Source organism: Thermobia domestica, chromosome 10, assembly GCF_964235325.1.
Source record: "Thermobia domestica chromosome 10, izTheDome1.hap1.1, whole genome shotgun sequence".
Taxonomy (NCBI): domain Eukaryota; kingdom Metazoa; phylum Arthropoda; class Insecta; order Zygentoma; family Lepismatidae; genus Thermobia; species Thermobia domestica.
The window spans coordinates 259,174,259-259,194,345 of NC_137463.1; the positions used below are offsets into that span (position 1 = coordinate 259,174,259).

Sequence of the window (20,087 nt, forward strand, 5' to 3'; positions counted from 1 at the left end):
AAAACAACAAACTTACATTTCTGAAAATATCTTACAGAGTAGTAACGTTTCTTTGATAATGGAAATTAGTTTTACTTTATATACTAGCTGAACCTGCACTCTCTATACAGTGCATCATTCACATATGAACATGAATCTCCTTGTCATTCCACATAACATCTGTATATGCCCCTTACATACGCAAATGAAGGACGTCTTGATAAAAATCGGCAAGAAGTATCATAAAGGGGAGATTTTTTTCGATTATCTTTTCAATATCTCACACCGTTTGCAAGATTTGAGCCTACTTCCGGTTGGAGTTTCTAATTCATGTATGATCAGTGTTTTCTTTCTTCTTACATGCAGTATGTATGAAACAAGTACATTACGCACACACAATTAATAATAATGTCAGTGATATATGGTGTTCATTGGGCAAAACACTCCAAACAATAAAGATTCATCTTAGACTGGAGAAATGATTATCCTTCGTTTTTCATTATCATTTGGTCATGAAACAAACGCCGTAGAGATAATACTAACTCCGCATAAAATGTGTGGTGTTGGAATGTATAATTCCTAGGATATGATGTTTTAGTTTTCAAAATTTCAATACTTCCAGTGTACCCCTAAAAAAAGTGTAATAAATCAAATGACGGTCATTGGTTTTAAATATTCAATTAGAACTGAACAATCTACACAAAATTTGCAATCGAAAAGTGAAAACGACATCTTTCTAGGTTTCCGACATATCATTGTCAAAATAATTTTCCACAAATATATAAACCTTGCAGTTTAATATATATATTTTTTAAATATTGCCGATATGAGAACAGTTCGTGTAATAATTCCCTGTGTTTTAAATTACATTTATTATATGTCTATAGTATGTATGATCACGTAATCGTTTAATATGGCTTTATACTTTTCAGTTTTCCATTTCAAAGCTCCACTATTAGTGCAACAGGCAGCGTTGTTAATAAAACTGAATTTTAATCAAAAAAATGAAAACGAACATGCTGTATCTTTCATGTTAACAAAGTAATGAGTTGGAGATACAGAAAGTTTGTCATTACAAAAACTTTGTGCTAAACATTACATGACTGTAAAGTTTATTAATACAAGTGCATGCGAAAAAGAGAAACTGGAAAGATGTTGGATTAGTAAGAAAAAGAAGAGCTTAAGTACTTACGAATATCAACTACCTGCAACATAAATATTAGAAGTGCCAAGCTCACAGAAAAGGCGAAACATTACTTGAGGTAGAACAGACAATATAACAGATGTAGATACTTCTATCATTTCTAGTATAAGAGTTTGAATTAAATATTAAAATTCCTAATAAATTTCCGGAATTACACGTATACTGCTAATCTCTAACTATGTAGCTAATTAACTATAAACTAGATTATTGTCTGGCTATGTAACTATGCCTAACGTAGCTACTTGACTATCAATGGGCCACTCACACAGTACCACGGAATATCCGGAAACATGAATCACATTTTAAGATGAATGGACGTATTTTGAAGAATTTCAATATTAAAGGAATAACTAACACACTTTAATTCTATGGCCTATGGAAACAGGAGATCCAATGCCGCGTTCACGAAAGCTCTCCACTGACTTCTATCCTTAGCCAACTGGATCCAGTTTTTACTTTGTATTCCTATTTCTGCGAAATCCACCTTAATATTGTCCTCTCATCTGCGCCTAGGTCTTCCTAATGGTCGTTTTCTGATTGGATTTTCAGATAAAGCTTTGAAAGCATTCCTACTTTCTTCCATTCTGACTACATGATCTGCCCATCTAAGCCTCCTAGACTTAATGATTCTAACAGTGTTTGGTAAACGATAAAAATTATGTAGTTCCTTGTTATGAAGTTTCCGCCATTCCTGTTTCTCTTGGGTCCAAATATTTGTCTTAGGATCTTGATAGGATCTTAAGATTAAGGGAATAAACTATTTGAAACACTATTCTTTTCGTTGTTAAAGAAATTAGTTTGTTTGAAGACAAACTCCATTCCGAATACGAAGAAAATCAGAAATTCGGTAACATCAGAGTAACTAGTTCTAAATATCTCCGATAATCCGTGAAAATTTGAAGCTCCTGATCACAAGAAATAATCCCAAGAAACTATTTACTAGAGATAAAACGTATTAGAACAAAATGTTGTCTAATCCAACCTACTTCTATTATTTCATCTAGTGATCTCTATCAAGAGAAACTAACATAAGAAGATGGCTGGATTAATCTATAATACTAAAACAAATGCTAGAATTGCATTTTAAATTATCACGCTCGTTGATTAAAGTTGCATATAGAATAAAGGTTTGTTTAGTACATGATTTGTTTCTACATATTTTTTACTTTGTGAAGATTTAACTTTGAAAATGTAAATGAAATGTCGATTGTTTTGAACCGTAAAACTAACATCACGTGTATGGTTTCTAAATGAAATATCGATTGTTTTGAACCGTAAAACTAACATCAAGTGTATGATTTCTAAAGAATTTATTTTATAGTATACATTTTTTTTATATAGAAATTTCAGCACGATATTTTTATCGCTGAAGTTGTTTAAGCTAAACAAATATGTTTCACATTAGGATACAATATCACAATTAACATATTACGACAAAGAAAACGCTTCCAATTCACAAACGAAATTAAATGAACTATGGGGTTTTAATGGAACCCGTGATCTATTTAAACATACGTCATTTTCAACAGTTAAATGGAAAATATTGCTTTTGTTCATCTTTGTTTTAATAATTATAGAAACTTAGCTGTCGATGTTGATGGTAACGTGACAATGATGAGATGATAAATGTGTAAAGTATAATTTGTTATATTTTTTTCTTGATTAAAGAACACGAGGTGTGATGAAAAAATACGATGAATAATTTTATTAGAAACAAAGTAATAAGCTTACATGGAATTTGATAAAAAGTACGGTGAATAATTTTATTAGAAACAAAGTAATAAGCTTACATGGAATTTGATAAAAAAATACGGTGAATAATTTTATTAGAAACAAAGTAATAAGCTTACATGGAATTTGATAAAAAGTACGGTGAATAATTTTATTAGAAACAAAGTAATAAGCTTACATGGAATTTGATAAAAAGTACGGTGAATAATTTTATTAGAAACAAAGTAATAAGCTTACATGGAATTTGATAAAAAGTACGGTGAATAATTTTATTAGAAACAAAGTAATAAGCTTACATGGAATTTAATTTAATTTCCTTCAAAGTACTGTCCTTGACTAGCAATCCACATATTCCACTCACATCTTGAATCCATGACTGAAAGAATTTCTTGAAGGGCATTCAGCTGCTATGTCGTGGCCCACTCAATGTCAGGAATGGTGTCCAAACGCTTGCTTTTAATCACGGTTTTAATTTTTGGGAAGAGCTGGAAGTTGCGTCATGTTATATCTGGAGAGTATGGTGGATATGGACAGACAGGAATATTTTTTCGGGCAAAAATTCCTGTTCGTCAGTCGGAAGTCGGGGAACGAATTTCGCACTTACCCTTTTCATTTCTAAATCGATGGTTAAAATGCTTTGCACGTACCCGTACGAAATGATTAGCTCTTCAGAAAGCTCTCGAATAGTTGAACGAACAATCTTTGCCACTTTGCGCACATTTTCTTCCAGTTTTGGGGTTAATGAACGTCCCAAACGTTGCTCGTCTTCTACCGTCTCATTTCCACTTTCAAATCACTCAGAGTTATAGCATTATCGCCATACAAAAATTTCAACATTTCATGAGTTTGTATGGCACTTTTTTTTGCATTAAAGTTCACATTAAAGTTCACTTAATGTTCACGCGTTGTTCAAATCCATGATGCGCGACCGACAGGGTAAAAACACAGCTTCACTCTAGCGGTTCTGGACGCTGACTGACAAGTCAGAACGTGTTACAACTTGACGTTACCTGTCTCAACGGATCAGGCTATCGGACAAATTATATCAAATGGTTATAGCCAGTGTTGCCAATTTGGGGGAAAGGTCGCTAAATCTAAGGATTCGACTTTCAGGAAAGAGTCAAAAAATAATTTTTCCGATTAGCGACTTTTTTGGTGTGGCGATTTACTTACAAATCTAGTGACTTTTGTGCTGCGAACAACTTGACCTGTAATCAAGTGCTATTAGTTCGAATCAGTTCAGATGTATCATGCTTATTTTTCTTTTGCTTTTTTGAATCTGCGGAAGTGCTGACGAGCTGGGAAAGTACGTAGCATTTATCTGCATATTCTCGCTTTGATTGCTGTTTATCTCTTGCCCTCTAATAACTCCATTGCAGAGCTTCCGGTTAAAGGTACAAATAATACGTTACTCATAGAAAGCTGATTATTTGTAAAAGTGTGAGCAAAAGTGAAGTAAGTGTAAGATTTGTTCTTTGTAGACTTTAATTGTGTTCGTTTTTCTAAACTCATTTTTGATTTTGCTGATGTGAAATTGATCGTAAAGTATATATATATATATATATATATATATATATATATATATATAGAGAGAGAGAATTCCACGAATAATTATTTAGCGACTTTTCACCCAAAATTGGAGTCATTTCATTTGCCATTTAGCGACTTTTTGTACCAACTTGTTGGCAACACTGGTTATTGCGTCAGCAGTTGCTGCTAAAAAAAATCATTTACTATATTTTTTGATTATACCTTGTAATTACTCTAAGAATTACTATTTGTTTTCGTATCATTAGACTATGTAAAATTTTAAGACTTTTTTTTCACTTTTGTCGATTTTCAGATAGACAAAGAGTTTCAATCAACCGATGAAATGTTATTTCAAAATTCTTTTTTTTTAAATGAAATGGAAGATCTATACCTTTATCAACTACAGTTTGATTCTTCAAGTATACTCTAAAATATTCTTGAACGAAAATAATATTAAATATCATAGTTTATGTATCAAGCAAGTAATTAGTAATTAATCTTACTTTAAAGAGAATGCGTGAGTGTATGCATTTTTACCAAGTGAAACAAAACTATTAGCAAGGGGTAAAGTGTGTTAAAATTATTAAAATATTTACCACTGATCTGAAGCAAGATGAAATAAATTACAGGAAAGCAATTGTAATAAAACCGAATAAAATTAATCAGGCTTATCTGGGTTACATCTCATATTATCATTAACGTTTTATTAGTAAACTAGCCTTCGGTTAGTTGGGGGCCACCAGACCTCCATGTTTGCTCGGTCAATGTCCTTGCGTCTCTTATGCATCAACCTTTGCATCAATAGTGAATTTCGTGCATTTGCTCTTAACATTTCCTGAATTGGCCCAGCTGGGGACTTCGCCCATTGATCCCCACGTTTGCTTAGCCTACGGCCTCGTACCTTTTAAACAGGCAATTATACGGAATTTCAAGTTTCTTTTCATATTTCAACTATCTAAGTATAATATTTTGTATCCCAAGAAAACACCCATTTAAATAACATGAGAGTTCCTTCATCCCCCTTTAGACCTCTTAAGAACTAAAAATATTCACTCTTGGCAATTTTGCTGTGGGTTAGTACCGTAAGGCTACAATCATGCCAAATTTCATCGTTCTAATCCTGCCAGAAGTGCCTAAACATTTTGGAGTGTAGAGGAAGTCCCATATAAATAACATGGGAAAGATTTTTTCAATTCCCTATACAACCACTCTAAAGTTGGAAATTTTTATTTTTGGTTATTTTCTTAGGTAATGCTAACGAGAAAGTACAAACATATCGAATTTCAAGTTTTTATTCTAATTCCAAGTACCTAAAACATGAAATTATGGGTCCAAAAAATGCGCATTTAAATAACATGGGGAATTTCTTCATCCTCCCTTTAGACCCCTTAAAAATTAAAAATATTCACTTTTGGCAATTTTCCTGTGGGTTAGTACCGTAAGGCTACAATCATGCCAAATTTCATCGTACTAATCCTGCCGGAAGCGTCTAAACATTTTGGAGTGTAGAAGAAGTCCCATATAAATAACATGGGAAAGATTTTTTCAATTCCCTATACAACCACTCTAAAGTTGGAATTTTTTATTTTTGGTTATTTTCTTAGGTAATGCTAACGAGAAAGTACAAGCATATCGAATTTCAAGTTTTTATTCTAATTCCAGGCACCTAAAACATGAAATTATGGGTCCCAAAAAGGCGCATTTAAATAACATGGGGAATTTCTTCATTCTCTCTTTAGACCCCTTAAAAAATTAAAAATATTCACTTTTGGTAGTTTTCTTGTGGGTTAGTCCAGGAAAGCTACATTCATGCCAAATTTCACATTTTCATGTCAACAGGAAGTACCTCCTTATTTCATGTCAGTTCATGTAGTTTTATATATAGTTAGGAAAGATTAGGCTTATATACCTGCATTCAATAAGATTGTAACAATCAACGTATTTAAAAATCAATCGATCTATAAGAAAGGAATTCAAATAAAGATTTCATCATCTTTTGACTCCATGGAAAATTCTCGATTAACTCATTCAAAAAAAAATCATTGCAAAAAATACGTAATGCTATATACTATTCATATGATGATATTTTAAGTACGTTTCTTTTGTCTGTTCTCATAAGCTAGGTACAAATGAAAGATTCTATTTAAACCAAGAAGGAAAGTAAGTTGTAATCTTTAATTAGAAAAGAAAAATATATTTTAAAAAGCAAATTTAGAAGCAATACATAAATATTACTATGCCTACTTAGATAAGCGATTAAAGTATACTAAAAGCAAATTTTGAAAATAATTAAAAAAAAAAACAATTACCACTACTGACACAACCAAACAAATCCTAATGTGCAGCTACTTTTTTTTTTAAGACTTAGGAAAGTAACCTACCTTTATCCCATCAAGCCCATTGGGGCCCTGGAAAATATAAAACCAAAATCAGATTGCACAACAGAAAAAACCCACATTAAAAAGTCAGTTGCATTATGAAACAACAATGCACAGGCTTTATATGCTAGGTTAGTTGAAGCTAATAATGACACGATGATGGCAGCATAAGAAAATAAAGGCTAAAACGAATTAGGACGACAACCCCAAAGCTAAATAAAAAAAATAATAAAAGCTACGTTCTTGGAGGGGAATATCTGGGTCATATGCACAAAGCCTTTCCAATCTAGCTGTATCGTATGGACGATTCATAATTATAAAATTACAACTCACATGATTGAACTTGATTTAATAAAAACAAAATTTTTAATGACACAATATCAAAATTACCTTTAACTATTTGCACATATGACCCATTTAAAAGATGACAGATTAGCTAATAAGAAGCAAATACTACTTGGCAACTAAGTGATGTTAGATAAGAAGCTGGGTGTTAGAGGAATGTGAAAAAAACTTCTTAAATGAGTTGCACATCTTACCATGGAGCCAGGCTTTCCTGGCTCCCCAGCTCGACCAGGTTCTCCGCGTAAACCCATCGGACCCTGGAAAGAATACATAATTAGTTTAAAGCATCAGCAAATAGCAACCAGTGTCACAAAACATTCTCAATTATTCTTTAGGCAATAGCTTAAAAGTCTTAGTGAGTGGTGATCGGAACTGTGGGAACAGTCGTATCCTCTTGCAAGTGACATTAAAACTTAATGTGTGTCCAACGACGTTGTCATAGTTTTGGTTACACTGTGATTAATGACTTACGCATGTGGGTTCTTTCTTTTTTTCTTTCTATAAAGAAGGGGGAAATAAACAAACACTGACCAACTTCCCTGCATACATGGGTCGTTTCTTCTCAACAGAAGAAGAAATATTCTGTTGAAAGCAGGTTGAAAGTGGCAAATAACAAACCAACACTAAACAGTCGGAGTTTCCAGACTACACTTTTCTTCACCAAAACATTTAAGACATTTCATTCCTTTCTCGTGTGACGGAGAAGATCAACTTTTACTCACTCCCTCCCCCCTCTATTTTTGCAGAGAACTGTCGTCCAGTTCGAATTATGTTGGCAACACCGAATTTCGGAGAAAATTTCTGTTTCACTACCATGTAAAGGGAGGAGAAGGCTAATAGGTCAATTTTGCATACCTCCCACTAAAACTTTTAAGCTCTTGCCTAAAGAATACCTGTTTATTCTTGTCATGATTACAAATTTTTAAAATCGAACTTCGGGAGTATTTCTTTAACATTTGAAGTAAACAGTTATTCTACAAAAGTACTAGTTGCCTTTAATATCTTTAGAAACAAATGTGAAAGTAAAAGGAATATTAAAGAATACAAAGACGACTTTAACTTTACGTATGTCGAAAAGTGGTACGAGATCTATTTTCATCTCTTTTTGGTCAAATTTTATTCTGTATTTGCTACGAAGTTAGTCCCTCAAGTTATCCTTAAATATTACAGTGATGTTTGTCAAAATATCAACCCAGGAAAATACCCCAAGAAAAAATTACGGGAATGCAACCAAACTCACTGGCTTTGTACGAGCAATACGAACTATTTAAATTTTATCGGGATAAAAGATGAGTTTGGCCAGGAGTCCTCGGTCCGTTCTAAAGAGTAGTACCGCAAGAGAGTGGTTTAAGTAGCACTGAAGTAGTACAATGTAGATGAGTGCGTATTAATTTGATTTTGGTTTTAGATCCATTTCAGCAGCGAGGGCTTATGAGATCTAGACCTACAGCTTAACGTGGGATCCGAACTACATGAACTCCTACTTGAAATCGAACTCGGATGTCCCATGCCAATGAGCACGCAGAAAATCCGTAAGTAAGTGTCACTATGACCTATCAACAGCAGCAGGACACAATGTAAATGACTGACTTCGTTTGAACGGGGTAGAATGTTCGTGTACAGGAAGCAGCTTTTCGTATCGCGAAAATAGTACATATATAGAAATGCCACCAAGATAATGATGCGTGTGTAGAAACAAAACCGAGCGAAGTAGCTCAAGTGGTAGAGTGTTGGATTCGCATTCGGGAGGTCGCGGGTTCGAATCCCGCTGCCGACCATCCTGACTGAGGTTTTCCAGGGTTTTCCTCAGGCAAATTCCGGGATGGTACCTACTAAACAGGCCCTGGCCGACACCTTCCCAAATCCTTTCCATTATTGTTGTAGTTGTTGTTGTTGTTAGATAACCAGTATAAAATGACCTCTTAACTGTATCTGGTGGTTGTTAAATAAATAAATAAATAAAAACAGAAACCAATCGTAGGTAGTGATTTATTGTCCAGTATAACCACAATGCAGGGGGAGAGACACCGTATATGATAATGACGGACCGTAAAGAATCGTTCACAGTATAAATTATTAATGGGTATACATATCTTTGCATCAACGGTTCGACAGTGCCTACTAAATGCTGGATTGCAGGCACGCATCTCTTTGCGTCAGCTTCCATTGACCGACAACTAAAACTGCCTCAGGATACAATGGACACGTAAACACCACTTCTAACAAGATGTGAAGTGGACGGTTGTATTATCCTACAAGTTCCTCATGGAAGCGCAATCGCCTACCATGCACCATCGTACATCATAGTGGTCAAATGGCAACAGATCGATTACAATACAGGATCTCGGCTTCTAGGCATTGGAGAAAATCTCATTGTGACTACTACATTAAGAAAATTTTAGAGGCAAAGATGAGCATACATTTCCTTCAGAAAACTCTGGACACTATTTTTCAGCAGAACATTACTTGGCCGTATGTATCCTGGAACGTGCAACGTTTCTTCCAGACACGATAAGTACCACCGCTTCAGTGGCCTGCAAGGCCTCGTCTATAATATCGCTTCTCGAATATGCATGGGATATCATATCTCACGATCTTCTTCTCAGCGTCTTCCAGGAGTTCGTGTATTTTGTAAATTCGCATACAAGCAGCGTGAAGACAATTATTTAGAAACAAATTCAGCGTCTATTTGGTCCCACGTTATGCTGATTTATCAAGGTTAAGGGTATTGTACGATTGTGAAATTGTTTATTTCTGTTTAGACATGCTATGAATCTGTGATATAAATTGCATTGCATTTACATGTTTATTTCTTGGTATTGCAAAGTTCACAAAGAACAGTGAATTTACTGGTATAAGATTTATCACTGCTTAATATCCAAAGAGTAATTGAACTAGCTGACGTAAATTCGAGCTACAAATGAGTGTATGTGTTACATAATCCTATTAATTTTTATTCAAATACATCTGAATAATTTAATATTAAATGACTTAATGCTCATTATCATAGTTAAAACGCAAGTTACAAGAATATAATGCAATTATTTTGTATATTGTACATAACCTTTCTGCTATTGCCCAAAGTATTATTTATCTCTTTTAATTTATTTATTTTTCATGTTATTTACTTTCATTTGATTTAATCTTATATTTATTCACTGCTACCGAAGGGTATAGAACGAAGGAAATTTATCCCCTTTACATAAATTATTAACTGTGTAAATTAGGGATAGCCACAAAGATCCGGTTCCTGACCTGGATCCGAAAACCCGCTTCCAGAACCGGATCTTAGGAACCGGTTCCAGACCTGGATCCGAAAACCCGGTTCCAGAATTAGATCTTGGGAATCGGTTCCAGACCTTGATCCGAAAAACCAGTTCCGGAACCGGATCTTCTAGAACCGGATTCGTTCAAACCCGAAAACCGGTTCCACCAGGAACTTGTTCTGGCCATCCCTAGTGTAAATCACCAAGATACGAGGTGTGTTCGAAAAGTATTGAACCTTTGGTTGGAAAAAATATACAGTATTTATTGATATGAAAATCCGAAACACTAATCCCCTTGAAAGTAGTTTCCTTGATAATGCATACACTTCTCCCAGCGCTCCCGCCATTCTTGGAAACGCTTCTGGAACACAAGTGTTGGAATGGTGAGCAACCGTGACTTCGAATTCCGCATGATATTTTCTCTTGACTCAAATCTGGTCCCTTTTAGTGGCATTGTCAGATTAGGAAATAACCAAAAGTCATACGGAGCCATGTCTGGTGAGTAGGGAGTCTAACGACAAACACGAATGTTGTGTTTGGCGATGAAAGCCTGAATCGAATTTCGAGGACACTCTTCTCATGCCCAAATTCTCGTTCAAAATTGAATGTATCCAACCGATTGAATGGTTTCCGCTTGGGTATGGCCAAGCTTTTGGCAAAATTGGGTTCAATATCGCTGCTCTACTCGGTGACTGACGCTTTCTGTGGGCTGGAAAATTTTCAGGACTGCGCATGGGTGTCCCCTCTATATCTACACTGTGGGTGTCCACTCTATATCTACACTGTGGGTGTCCCCTCTATATCTACACTGTGAGTGTCCCCTCTATATCTACATTGAAGAAAGTCTCCCGCGCTTCATTGGTTTACAAGGGAACAAATAAGGTTCGATACTTTTCGAACACACCTCGTATGTATTAACATAATATTTATGTAACTAGATATAATTCTTTGAATGAACCATGAGCGAAGGAATGGAATATGGTTGCGAAACTAGTATTACAGTGCTACAATAAAATCTCTTGTAACAATTTACCAATAACTAGTAATAGTTTTCTAGTTTTCCTTCTATTTTAGATAGACCATATATTTTCCATAAAACTTTGTTTTCAAGAACACTTAAATTTGTGTATTTTTCCACAAAACATTGTTCTTAAAACTATGTTTTTGATAACACTTTAAATTTGATTGGCTATTTTTACACTAAAATACCTCTCTTAAACCTCTGAGTTTCAAAACCACTTAGGTTATATATATATTTTAACAGTTTTATTCTCATTAACCGCACTCGTATATAAAAATTTAATACGTTACTTTAGCTTACATGCTTATTTTATTACTTTATTAATAACTAGCAGAATACCCGTTCTTCGAACGCGAAAAATACGTTTTATTTGGACATAAAGGGCTAAATTTAGATTTAAGCTGCATTGAAAGTGTCACTGTTCGTCTCAGTGTTCCAGAAAACTACGGATTCGACACTAATATCGGTCATTTTCAATCATTTTTTATATATCTCTCGCCTCTCCCTCCCCCCAAGTTTCGGGTTGAATCTGAATTTAAACGGCATCGAAAGTGTTACCGTTAATTTAAGTGACCCCGAAAACTATGGATTCGACACTAATATTGGTCATTTTCGGTCATTTTTAAATATTTCTCCCTCCCCCTCCCCTAAATTGCACCATCAAAGTGAAATTATGAAAACAATTCCAGGCCGGAACCTCATCCATGTTGAAAATTTGATCGAAATCGGTTGGTTCAAGACCTATGAAATCACAAAACATAGTCACTTTTATTTTGATACATATAAATTTTAGGTTTCAAAGGTACTGAAGTCTTTCATCAAAGTATAAATTTATTAGATGATGGTCAATTGTCAATTGGACTCATATTTTTGATCTTCTTAATAACGTATTTCCATAAATCTGTAGACATTTTTGAACTGGTCAGAAGAGTACGTTTCTTTCCTCATATGCTGTATTTTGTTGAATATTAAAAAGCAATATTATTATAACTTTTTAAACATATATAACACTCACAATTTCACATTAATTCTTTATATTGGAAATAGTGTAGCCAATTTGCAAGATTAATCTGCTACAATTGGATGTGTGGAAGAATTCCTATACTAAGACTTACGTACAGTTTTCATTTCTTTACCTACTTTCTTTGTGCTTATTTATTTTCTTTAATTATTTTTAATCTGATAGTTTATTATATACAGTCCCACTGTTTACCCAGTATGCCTCTATCGTAGTTTAATTTCAGTCCTTAATCCTGATGAAGTATGATTCGTAAAATGAAATGAAATCTTTCAGTTTAACGTCCCACGATTATGCCCTTTAGGTACGGGAGGCAAATGATTCATAAATATTTCTTTCAATTGGCGAAGCATCCTTATGTAGTATATGTCCATTGTTTATGGTGTACTTCATTCCATGAAATGTTTAGGCAAAACTGACACAGATGAATCGTTTCCTTATGGAAACTCTTACGTATTCTTTAATTCAAATTTCACTTATTTTTTTCCCACACCAATGTATATAAGTTAGCATTGGCATCTTACTTCATAAATATCTGAATTGACATTTTTGTAAAAATAGTTAATCGTTTCTCTAAATTCATAGGAAATTTTAGAGTTACTTTAAATCATACATTTGTGCAACTCTTCGTAACCTGTACGATAATTTTGGCCACAATGGTGCTAAGGATTAAAATGAATAAGAACGTACATGTAAAAGACAACGGTCTAAATGAATAATAACAGTCAAGGGGGAAGCGAGGGGCCCCGGGCCCCCCAAAGCTCATGTGGGCCCCAGTATTGTATTTATGAATATACAATATTTTGCATAATTTGAATGCAATTTGTCTTAAAATCCTCATATATATACCTTTTGCATCTGAATGGGCCCTCCCAAATTTACAGAGAAATCGGTGCCCTTGATAACAGTTAGTGGAAAATATACCATCTTCAGAAGCAGAGTCAATTTTACATAACATAATTGAAAGTATAGGTAAATATTAATGTGGACGGTAATAATTTAAGTAATGATCTTTCTCAAACTAATCTTTGCTATATCTAACTAAACTGAAGGTTCTAAAATGATTTCAAGAAATCTTTAGAAAAGGTTTGAAATTTAGTATGAACGCCAAGTGCTCTTCCATACCTGATTTGATTGCTTCTTCTGTTGAAAAACGACTTACAAAAATCAAGATAATGCAAAGAAAAATGCATTTATAGAGGAATGTATAGTACACTGCTCCACAAAACTTAAGCAACTCGAAGGAAGTAGAAAAAAATAAAACGACAAGATCACTACTCCAAGTATAATCAACAGAAAGACGGGACAGATGCACAATGCAACAAAGATGAAGGTGGAGAGTACAGTTAGGATGTACAGGGTGGCCAGAAAATTTAGAACCACGATGTCTCGACATGTAAACTGGACTGTGCGAGGGCATAGGCAGTCAATATGGCGTGTGACCACCACAAACAGATACACAGGCACGGCATCTAGCCTCCGCGCTGCAAATCAGAGCCTTGGTCAAGTCTTGCTGCAGATGGCACCACTTCTCGAGGAGAGATTTTTGGAGTTCAGGAAGAATGCGTGGTGAAGTATTACGCTGTGCTATTCGACGCCCAGGAGCATCACACACATGCTCGATGAGATTCAACTCCGGCGAGTATGCAGACCATGCAGTGCGCGTAACTTCTTCGCTCTCCAGATACTCCAGATGTGTACGGTGAAGGCGGGCATTGTCATCCGCAAACAGAAGTCCGGACCAAATGCTCCGTGGAAATTGCGCACATGTGTATGGAGAATTTAATCCCGATACCGTTGTGCCGTGAAGCTGCAATGTTCCACATTATGGAAGTTAGTTTTCACATCCAGCATGATCCCACCCCACACCATGATGGAACTACCGCCAAAGGATGGCAGTTCAGTAATGAAGTTTGGGTGATAGCTTGTTCCTGGCTCTCTCCACACTAATGTTCGACCAGAATCAGACGACAGGCTGTATCAAGGCTCTCGGAGAACATATCGCTTGTCCACTAGTGTTTCCCCCATGCAACATGTTTCTGACACCATGGTAACTTGCACGTTTCTCCTCCCGTTTCAATGGTACACACAATACAGTTCTACTGGCATACAGTCCTCCTGTATTGAGTCGTCGACGAAAACTTTCACGACTAACACGTTGTCGCCTGAAACAAATCATTTGACTGTTGAGAGCATAACACTTGATGGTCATGTCTGGTAGCAATTCTAAGAAACCGGTCATTGGCGGCCGACAACTTCCTTGAACGACCTCCTTCATTACATCTACTGACTGAATGTCCATTTTGCAAGCGACTCCACAGCCTTGACACGACACTTTTGTTCACCAGGTCCAATTGGGGTCGGCCTAGTTCTAATCGCCCGCAGTCAACGTCACTCAAATGTCGTCTGACAGCCATTGCAAGGTGTCTACCCTTGATATCCCACACAGGAACCACCAACTCACTGTTTGCAGCCTCGGACATAATTGAGCTGTCGTGTACGCTTTGTGGCAAGATCTATTCATGGCGGTTACGACGGTGCTACGCACGCGCTATAGCGAGCCCTCACTTGCCTGTGCGTCTCTTTGTATGTGCATACCACCTACCAGTGTTTAATGGGCTCCACACGTCACTTATCTCAAGTCCTCTCGGGTTGCTTAAGTTTTGTGGAGCAGTGTAGATACGTATCTCATAATTTCTTGGTGAATCATCATCATCATAGGTATTCTGCCATTATTGGCAGATCACTTGCTGCAACTGAGAAGCTTCCATGCTCCACAGTTTTCTTCTAACCTCTCTGTCTTCACGTACGATTTTGTCTGCCTTGATATTGCTCATTAATTATAGTCTTCTTCGCCCCCTCCCTCTCTTTCCTGCCACCATACCCTCTGAAACGTGGATATGATGCCGTTCCTTCTTATCCAATGTCCCAATCAGTTTCTCTTTCTCTTCTTAATAATATCTAAAATTGTTCTTTTCTCCCACACCATTTCTATCACTATCTCATTCGTTTTCCGTTCCACCCAGCTAATTCGATTCATTCTTCTTCACACCCACATTTCAAAAGCTTCCAGACGTTTCTGATCATATTTTTATGTAGTGTCCATGTTTCTGACCCATACAATACAATACTCCACACAAAGCTTATCATGAGTCTTTTTCTTAACTCTTTATTCAACGTCTCACAAAATAGTAGTTTCTTCCTCCTGAAGTCTTATTTCGCCATTCCTATCCTTACTTTTATTTCACATTTAAATTTCATATCATCACTAATAATACTACTCAGGTATCAAGAACTATTCATCTGTTCTATTTTATCCTTTCCTACTTCTATATTTGACACCGAACCCTTCTTTACCATCACCATGTCTATAGTCTAACTAACATTTATATTCATCTCATCTTCTTCACAGTCCTTCCTTAAGTTTTCTAACATCTTACTGATTTCCTCTTCAGATTCTGCAACAAGCGCCATATTATCTGCAAACCGTATACAGATTCTTGGCAAACGAGAGTTATAAAATTGTACAGCTAATCAAAGACTTTTAAAAAAAATGGCACAAAGACAATTGTTAATGTGCAAAATCAGATGAAAGCTATGCTTTTACAAATAATGCACAAAAAAGTTTAAAACATAAAGTTATTAAATAAGATTAACTGTCCAAATTACGTCGAAATCTCATCAAATCCATTATCAGAAATATTTTAATTGAAGAATCATGATTAATCAATAGCACACTAGCAAACCCCTCCTAATGCACATAAACCTAATGTTATAATTAGATCTATTATTTGAAATAAGTCACCCGATTTATAAACTAGGAACCATTTAGTTACACAATCAACAATAGTTATGATTTACAAAGCAGCATATGCTCCTTAATTAATATTACAAAATTAAAATTAGCTTCAATAGGTATTGAAGGTGTGTTTCAGTGTTGGTGCGTACTTCAAATTATATGCCCGTAGCCGAACTCCCTCTATAAAAATAGTTGCGTGCGTACCTTAGGATTCTGAAACACGTGTCTTTGGATACCACACATGCTAGTTCCTAAGTGAAGTCTTACGATTACGGTATGTCCCATAGTATTGGAGCTATGGACCTTTAAAGTTCATTTTTTCATGTTTCCGGCAGCCTATAACTCCGAAAGGAAGAATTTGTGCACCCAGGTTGGTCTATACTTTTTGTCTTATTTTGGTATCAGGAATCACCTTGCAAACGTTGTCGATGTTTTTTTTGAAACACCCTGTATAATGAACAAGGTATATATACCTTGTACGCTATAGATTGCACTGTAGAATTTGCTGCTACATGGTTTTTGTAACAAACACACATTTACATTATTCAAAATACGTAGCGGGCAAGGGCGCCGATTTCTCTGTAAATTTGGGGGGGGTGCATTCAGATGCAGAATGTATATATAAGCAGATTTTAAGTCAAATTACACTCAAATTATGCCAAATGTTGTACACTCATAAATACAATAGGGGGCCCACACGAGCTTTGAAGGGGCCTGGGCCCCCTCGGCCCCCCAGGATCGGCGTCTTTGGTAGCGAGAGTATTCATCACGTCAGTATGTCCTGTATATTGAATTTAACGTAATCATTCATGTGTCTTAAAAACAAAAAAATATAAACATCTCCGAATGTGCTTGTAAAATGTAATGAGGATATTACACATATCTCATAAATTTTCCATAAAATGTCTCAAATATTCTTGGTAGAAATGTTTTAAATTGATATATGATTTCTTCATTTGAAACGATACAATATTAGAGTCACAAAGATAAAAAGTGAAAGATATTTATGCACGTTTGAGTACTGGTGCAATATAAATTTCTTGTGCAAATGTTTCGTAGTTTAAGAGCCTGATATAGTAAAAATAATACAAAATTTACCATTTTTCTTTTGCTTGTTTCTCATAAGTGAAAGGAGATAATGAAATGCAACTTACCACAATCATAGATAATGTTATTCTACAACAGAAAACATGAACTTCAAGAATTTTTAGTGTGAAGAAATTACAGTGTTGCCAGAATAACATTTCACTCAAAATCTAAGTTAAGGCAGCGACTAGAGGAACAAACTCAACTGCATTTGATTACATATCATGTTGTCTTGGAATCCTGTGAACTAGTTTTTAAATAATAGTTGTATTTAGTTTGTAATAAACAAGATAGTTTTAACATTAAATTTAAATAATAATGTTATTTAAAAACTAGTTCACAGGATCCCAAGACAACATGATACGTAATCAAATGGAGTTGAGTTCGTTCTTCTAGTCTCTGCCTGAACATAGATATTGGGGGAAATGTTAATCTGACAACACTGTAATTTCTATGGATGGCAACGCTGAAAATTCTTCAGGTTCATTTTTGCGTTCTAAAATAACCTTATCTATGATTGTGGTAAGTTGCATTTCATTATCTCCTTTCTCTTATGAAAAACAAACAAAAGAAAAATGGCAAATTTTGTATTATTTTTAATATGTCAGACTCTTAATCCATGCCAAGTAACGTAATTTCACCAAGCTTTAATGACTGAAGTAATAATTAATCTTTTGCTTTCCTGATGGTTATAATATACGTAATACCAGGTTAAAATTTACTCCTAAACCATTACGTTGCATAGAAAAATGAGAGTTACGTTTTATTCACTAGCAGTAATAGGAGTATTATTATAACTTACAGGTAATCCCATTGGTCCAGGATCTCCCTTTACACCTTTCTCGCCCTGTTGAAATAAATTGTTATGTTTCATTATAAAATCTCAGTAAAATAGTAATTAACTATAACACATTTTATTAAAAAAATAATCATCAGTCATAATTTACATAGAAGTCAAATACTCATTTTCTTAGTCCTTTTCTGTTCACTTCAATCTTACCATGTCTATACGTCATACAATAATTCCTACAATGATAGAACTATTATTTCTTCAGATAATTACTACTATTATATATTTTATATGTATCTAACATACATTTCAAGCGAACCAAGTAATCATAATGGGATATACTCAAACATACTGACGGCAAATGTAGCAATATTTTCAGAAGCTAAATATATCAATTTTAATCCATTGAATAAGTACAGTACACAGCTACATTTGCAGCAAGAACCTGTTTGAAAAGAGTACTGGTACTAAGAAAAGGTTATATGCCCTATTAATAGATACTTAATTTGTATGCTGAGATTGCATTACATGTATATTTTGTACAAATTCTATTTCTTTGTAAAATTCAATTATTATAAGATTTTAAGAAGGAAACTCTGCTGTCTCAAGCAATGTAGATTTTCTTTTTATTCCGAACTTGAGAATCATTCTTGAATAAGCATAAATAATTAATACTTTTCTGACCAAAATGTATAATTATTAATTAAAATTAAAATAAGGCGTAACAGTTTCAATCACTAAACGTTATCTTCATCAGACTTTAACTTTGATGAAGGTAACGTTAAGGTATTGAAACTGTTACGCCTTATTTTTATTTTAATGAATAAGTATACATTTTGGTCAGAAAAGTATTAATTATTTAAGTTCCATAGTCAAGATGGATGAAGTTACATGTAAACTGAATTAGCTATCAGACGTTTACATGATACTCCAGGTCAGAGGCTTATCACTGATGTTTAATTAAGCCATTAATGTTTGTAGAACGCTTTTACAAACATTTGCATTGTACTAAGTTTTTGAATAATGCATCACATCTGTGCTCACATACACAAGAGACTTGTAAACAATCTAAAGAAAATGGGAATAATTGTTTTGAAGGGTAATGTTTGGATAGGGCAGTAATAAACGTTGTAGATACTGTAATCGGAATGAAGTATGTGTAATAAAGCAATCAGAATATAATGTGTATTAAATGAAAATAAGCTGGATATGTTATAAAAATTGATGAAGTACGAAACGTTTCCCCAAACTAGATACCAGTAGACATATAGACTTAAAAAAAAATCCAGCAGTTAAATTAGAAAACGAAATGATTTCTTAGCAAGGAATTGATTGGAAGAGGTTGGTATTAGAAATAAATCGTGAGAGCAACTCAACAAAGGCTGTAATCTCTCACTAATTGATACTGCATTACCATTAAATTGATATAAATTTTGTAGTATGTAAATTTGGACAAACGTATTCGTTTTAAACATTTAAAGAAACACTACACAACAATACAGTTTTTTATTTGCATGTTTTACATTTCTCATTCACTTCCACTTAGACAGTGGTTTCAAATAAGGATCTATATGTGACTATTTGCTACTTTAAAATAGCCAACTCAATGATAGGAATACTTACCGGTTCACCCTTTGCGCCGTCATTGCCTCTATCGCCTTTGATTCCGGGAGGCCCCTGAAGGCCAGGAGGTCCTTGAGGTCCTGGTGGACCTGGCGGTCCAACAATCTGAAATAGTTATTGGATATACAGTATGCTTAAAAGACTGACAATAGACAATGAGTAACGGACATATCTATTTTTATTTATACATGTATTTGTTTCATTCATTCTAGTCTCGTGAAAATTAATTATTGGTATTTGAAATCTATGCATACTGAAAATTTATGCCGAACTTCAACGATATTTCTATAAACACCTGAAGGCATGAACAAATTAAG

General features: G+C 34.8%; 1 protein-coding gene across 1 annotated transcript in view; it reads right to left on the reverse strand.

The window, feature by feature from the left end:
- LOC145661915 (uncharacterized) overlaps window positions 1–20,087 on the reverse strand; it is a 213,892-nt gene that overhangs the window by 28,314 nt on the left and 165,491 nt on the right. Inside the window, exons 20-23 of the mRNA XM_081727262.1 lie at window positions 19,771–19,875; window positions 18,160–18,204; window positions 7,362–7,424; window positions 6,826–6,852 (exon numbers count right to left, since the gene is read on the reverse strand). Of these exons, the coding sequence (XP_081583388.1) occupies window positions 6,826–6,852; window positions 7,362–7,424; window positions 18,160–18,204; window positions 19,771–19,875 (240 nt within the window). The remainder of the gene's footprint in view (window positions 1–6,825; window positions 6,853–7,361; window positions 7,425–18,159; window positions 18,205–19,770; window positions 19,876–20,087) is intronic.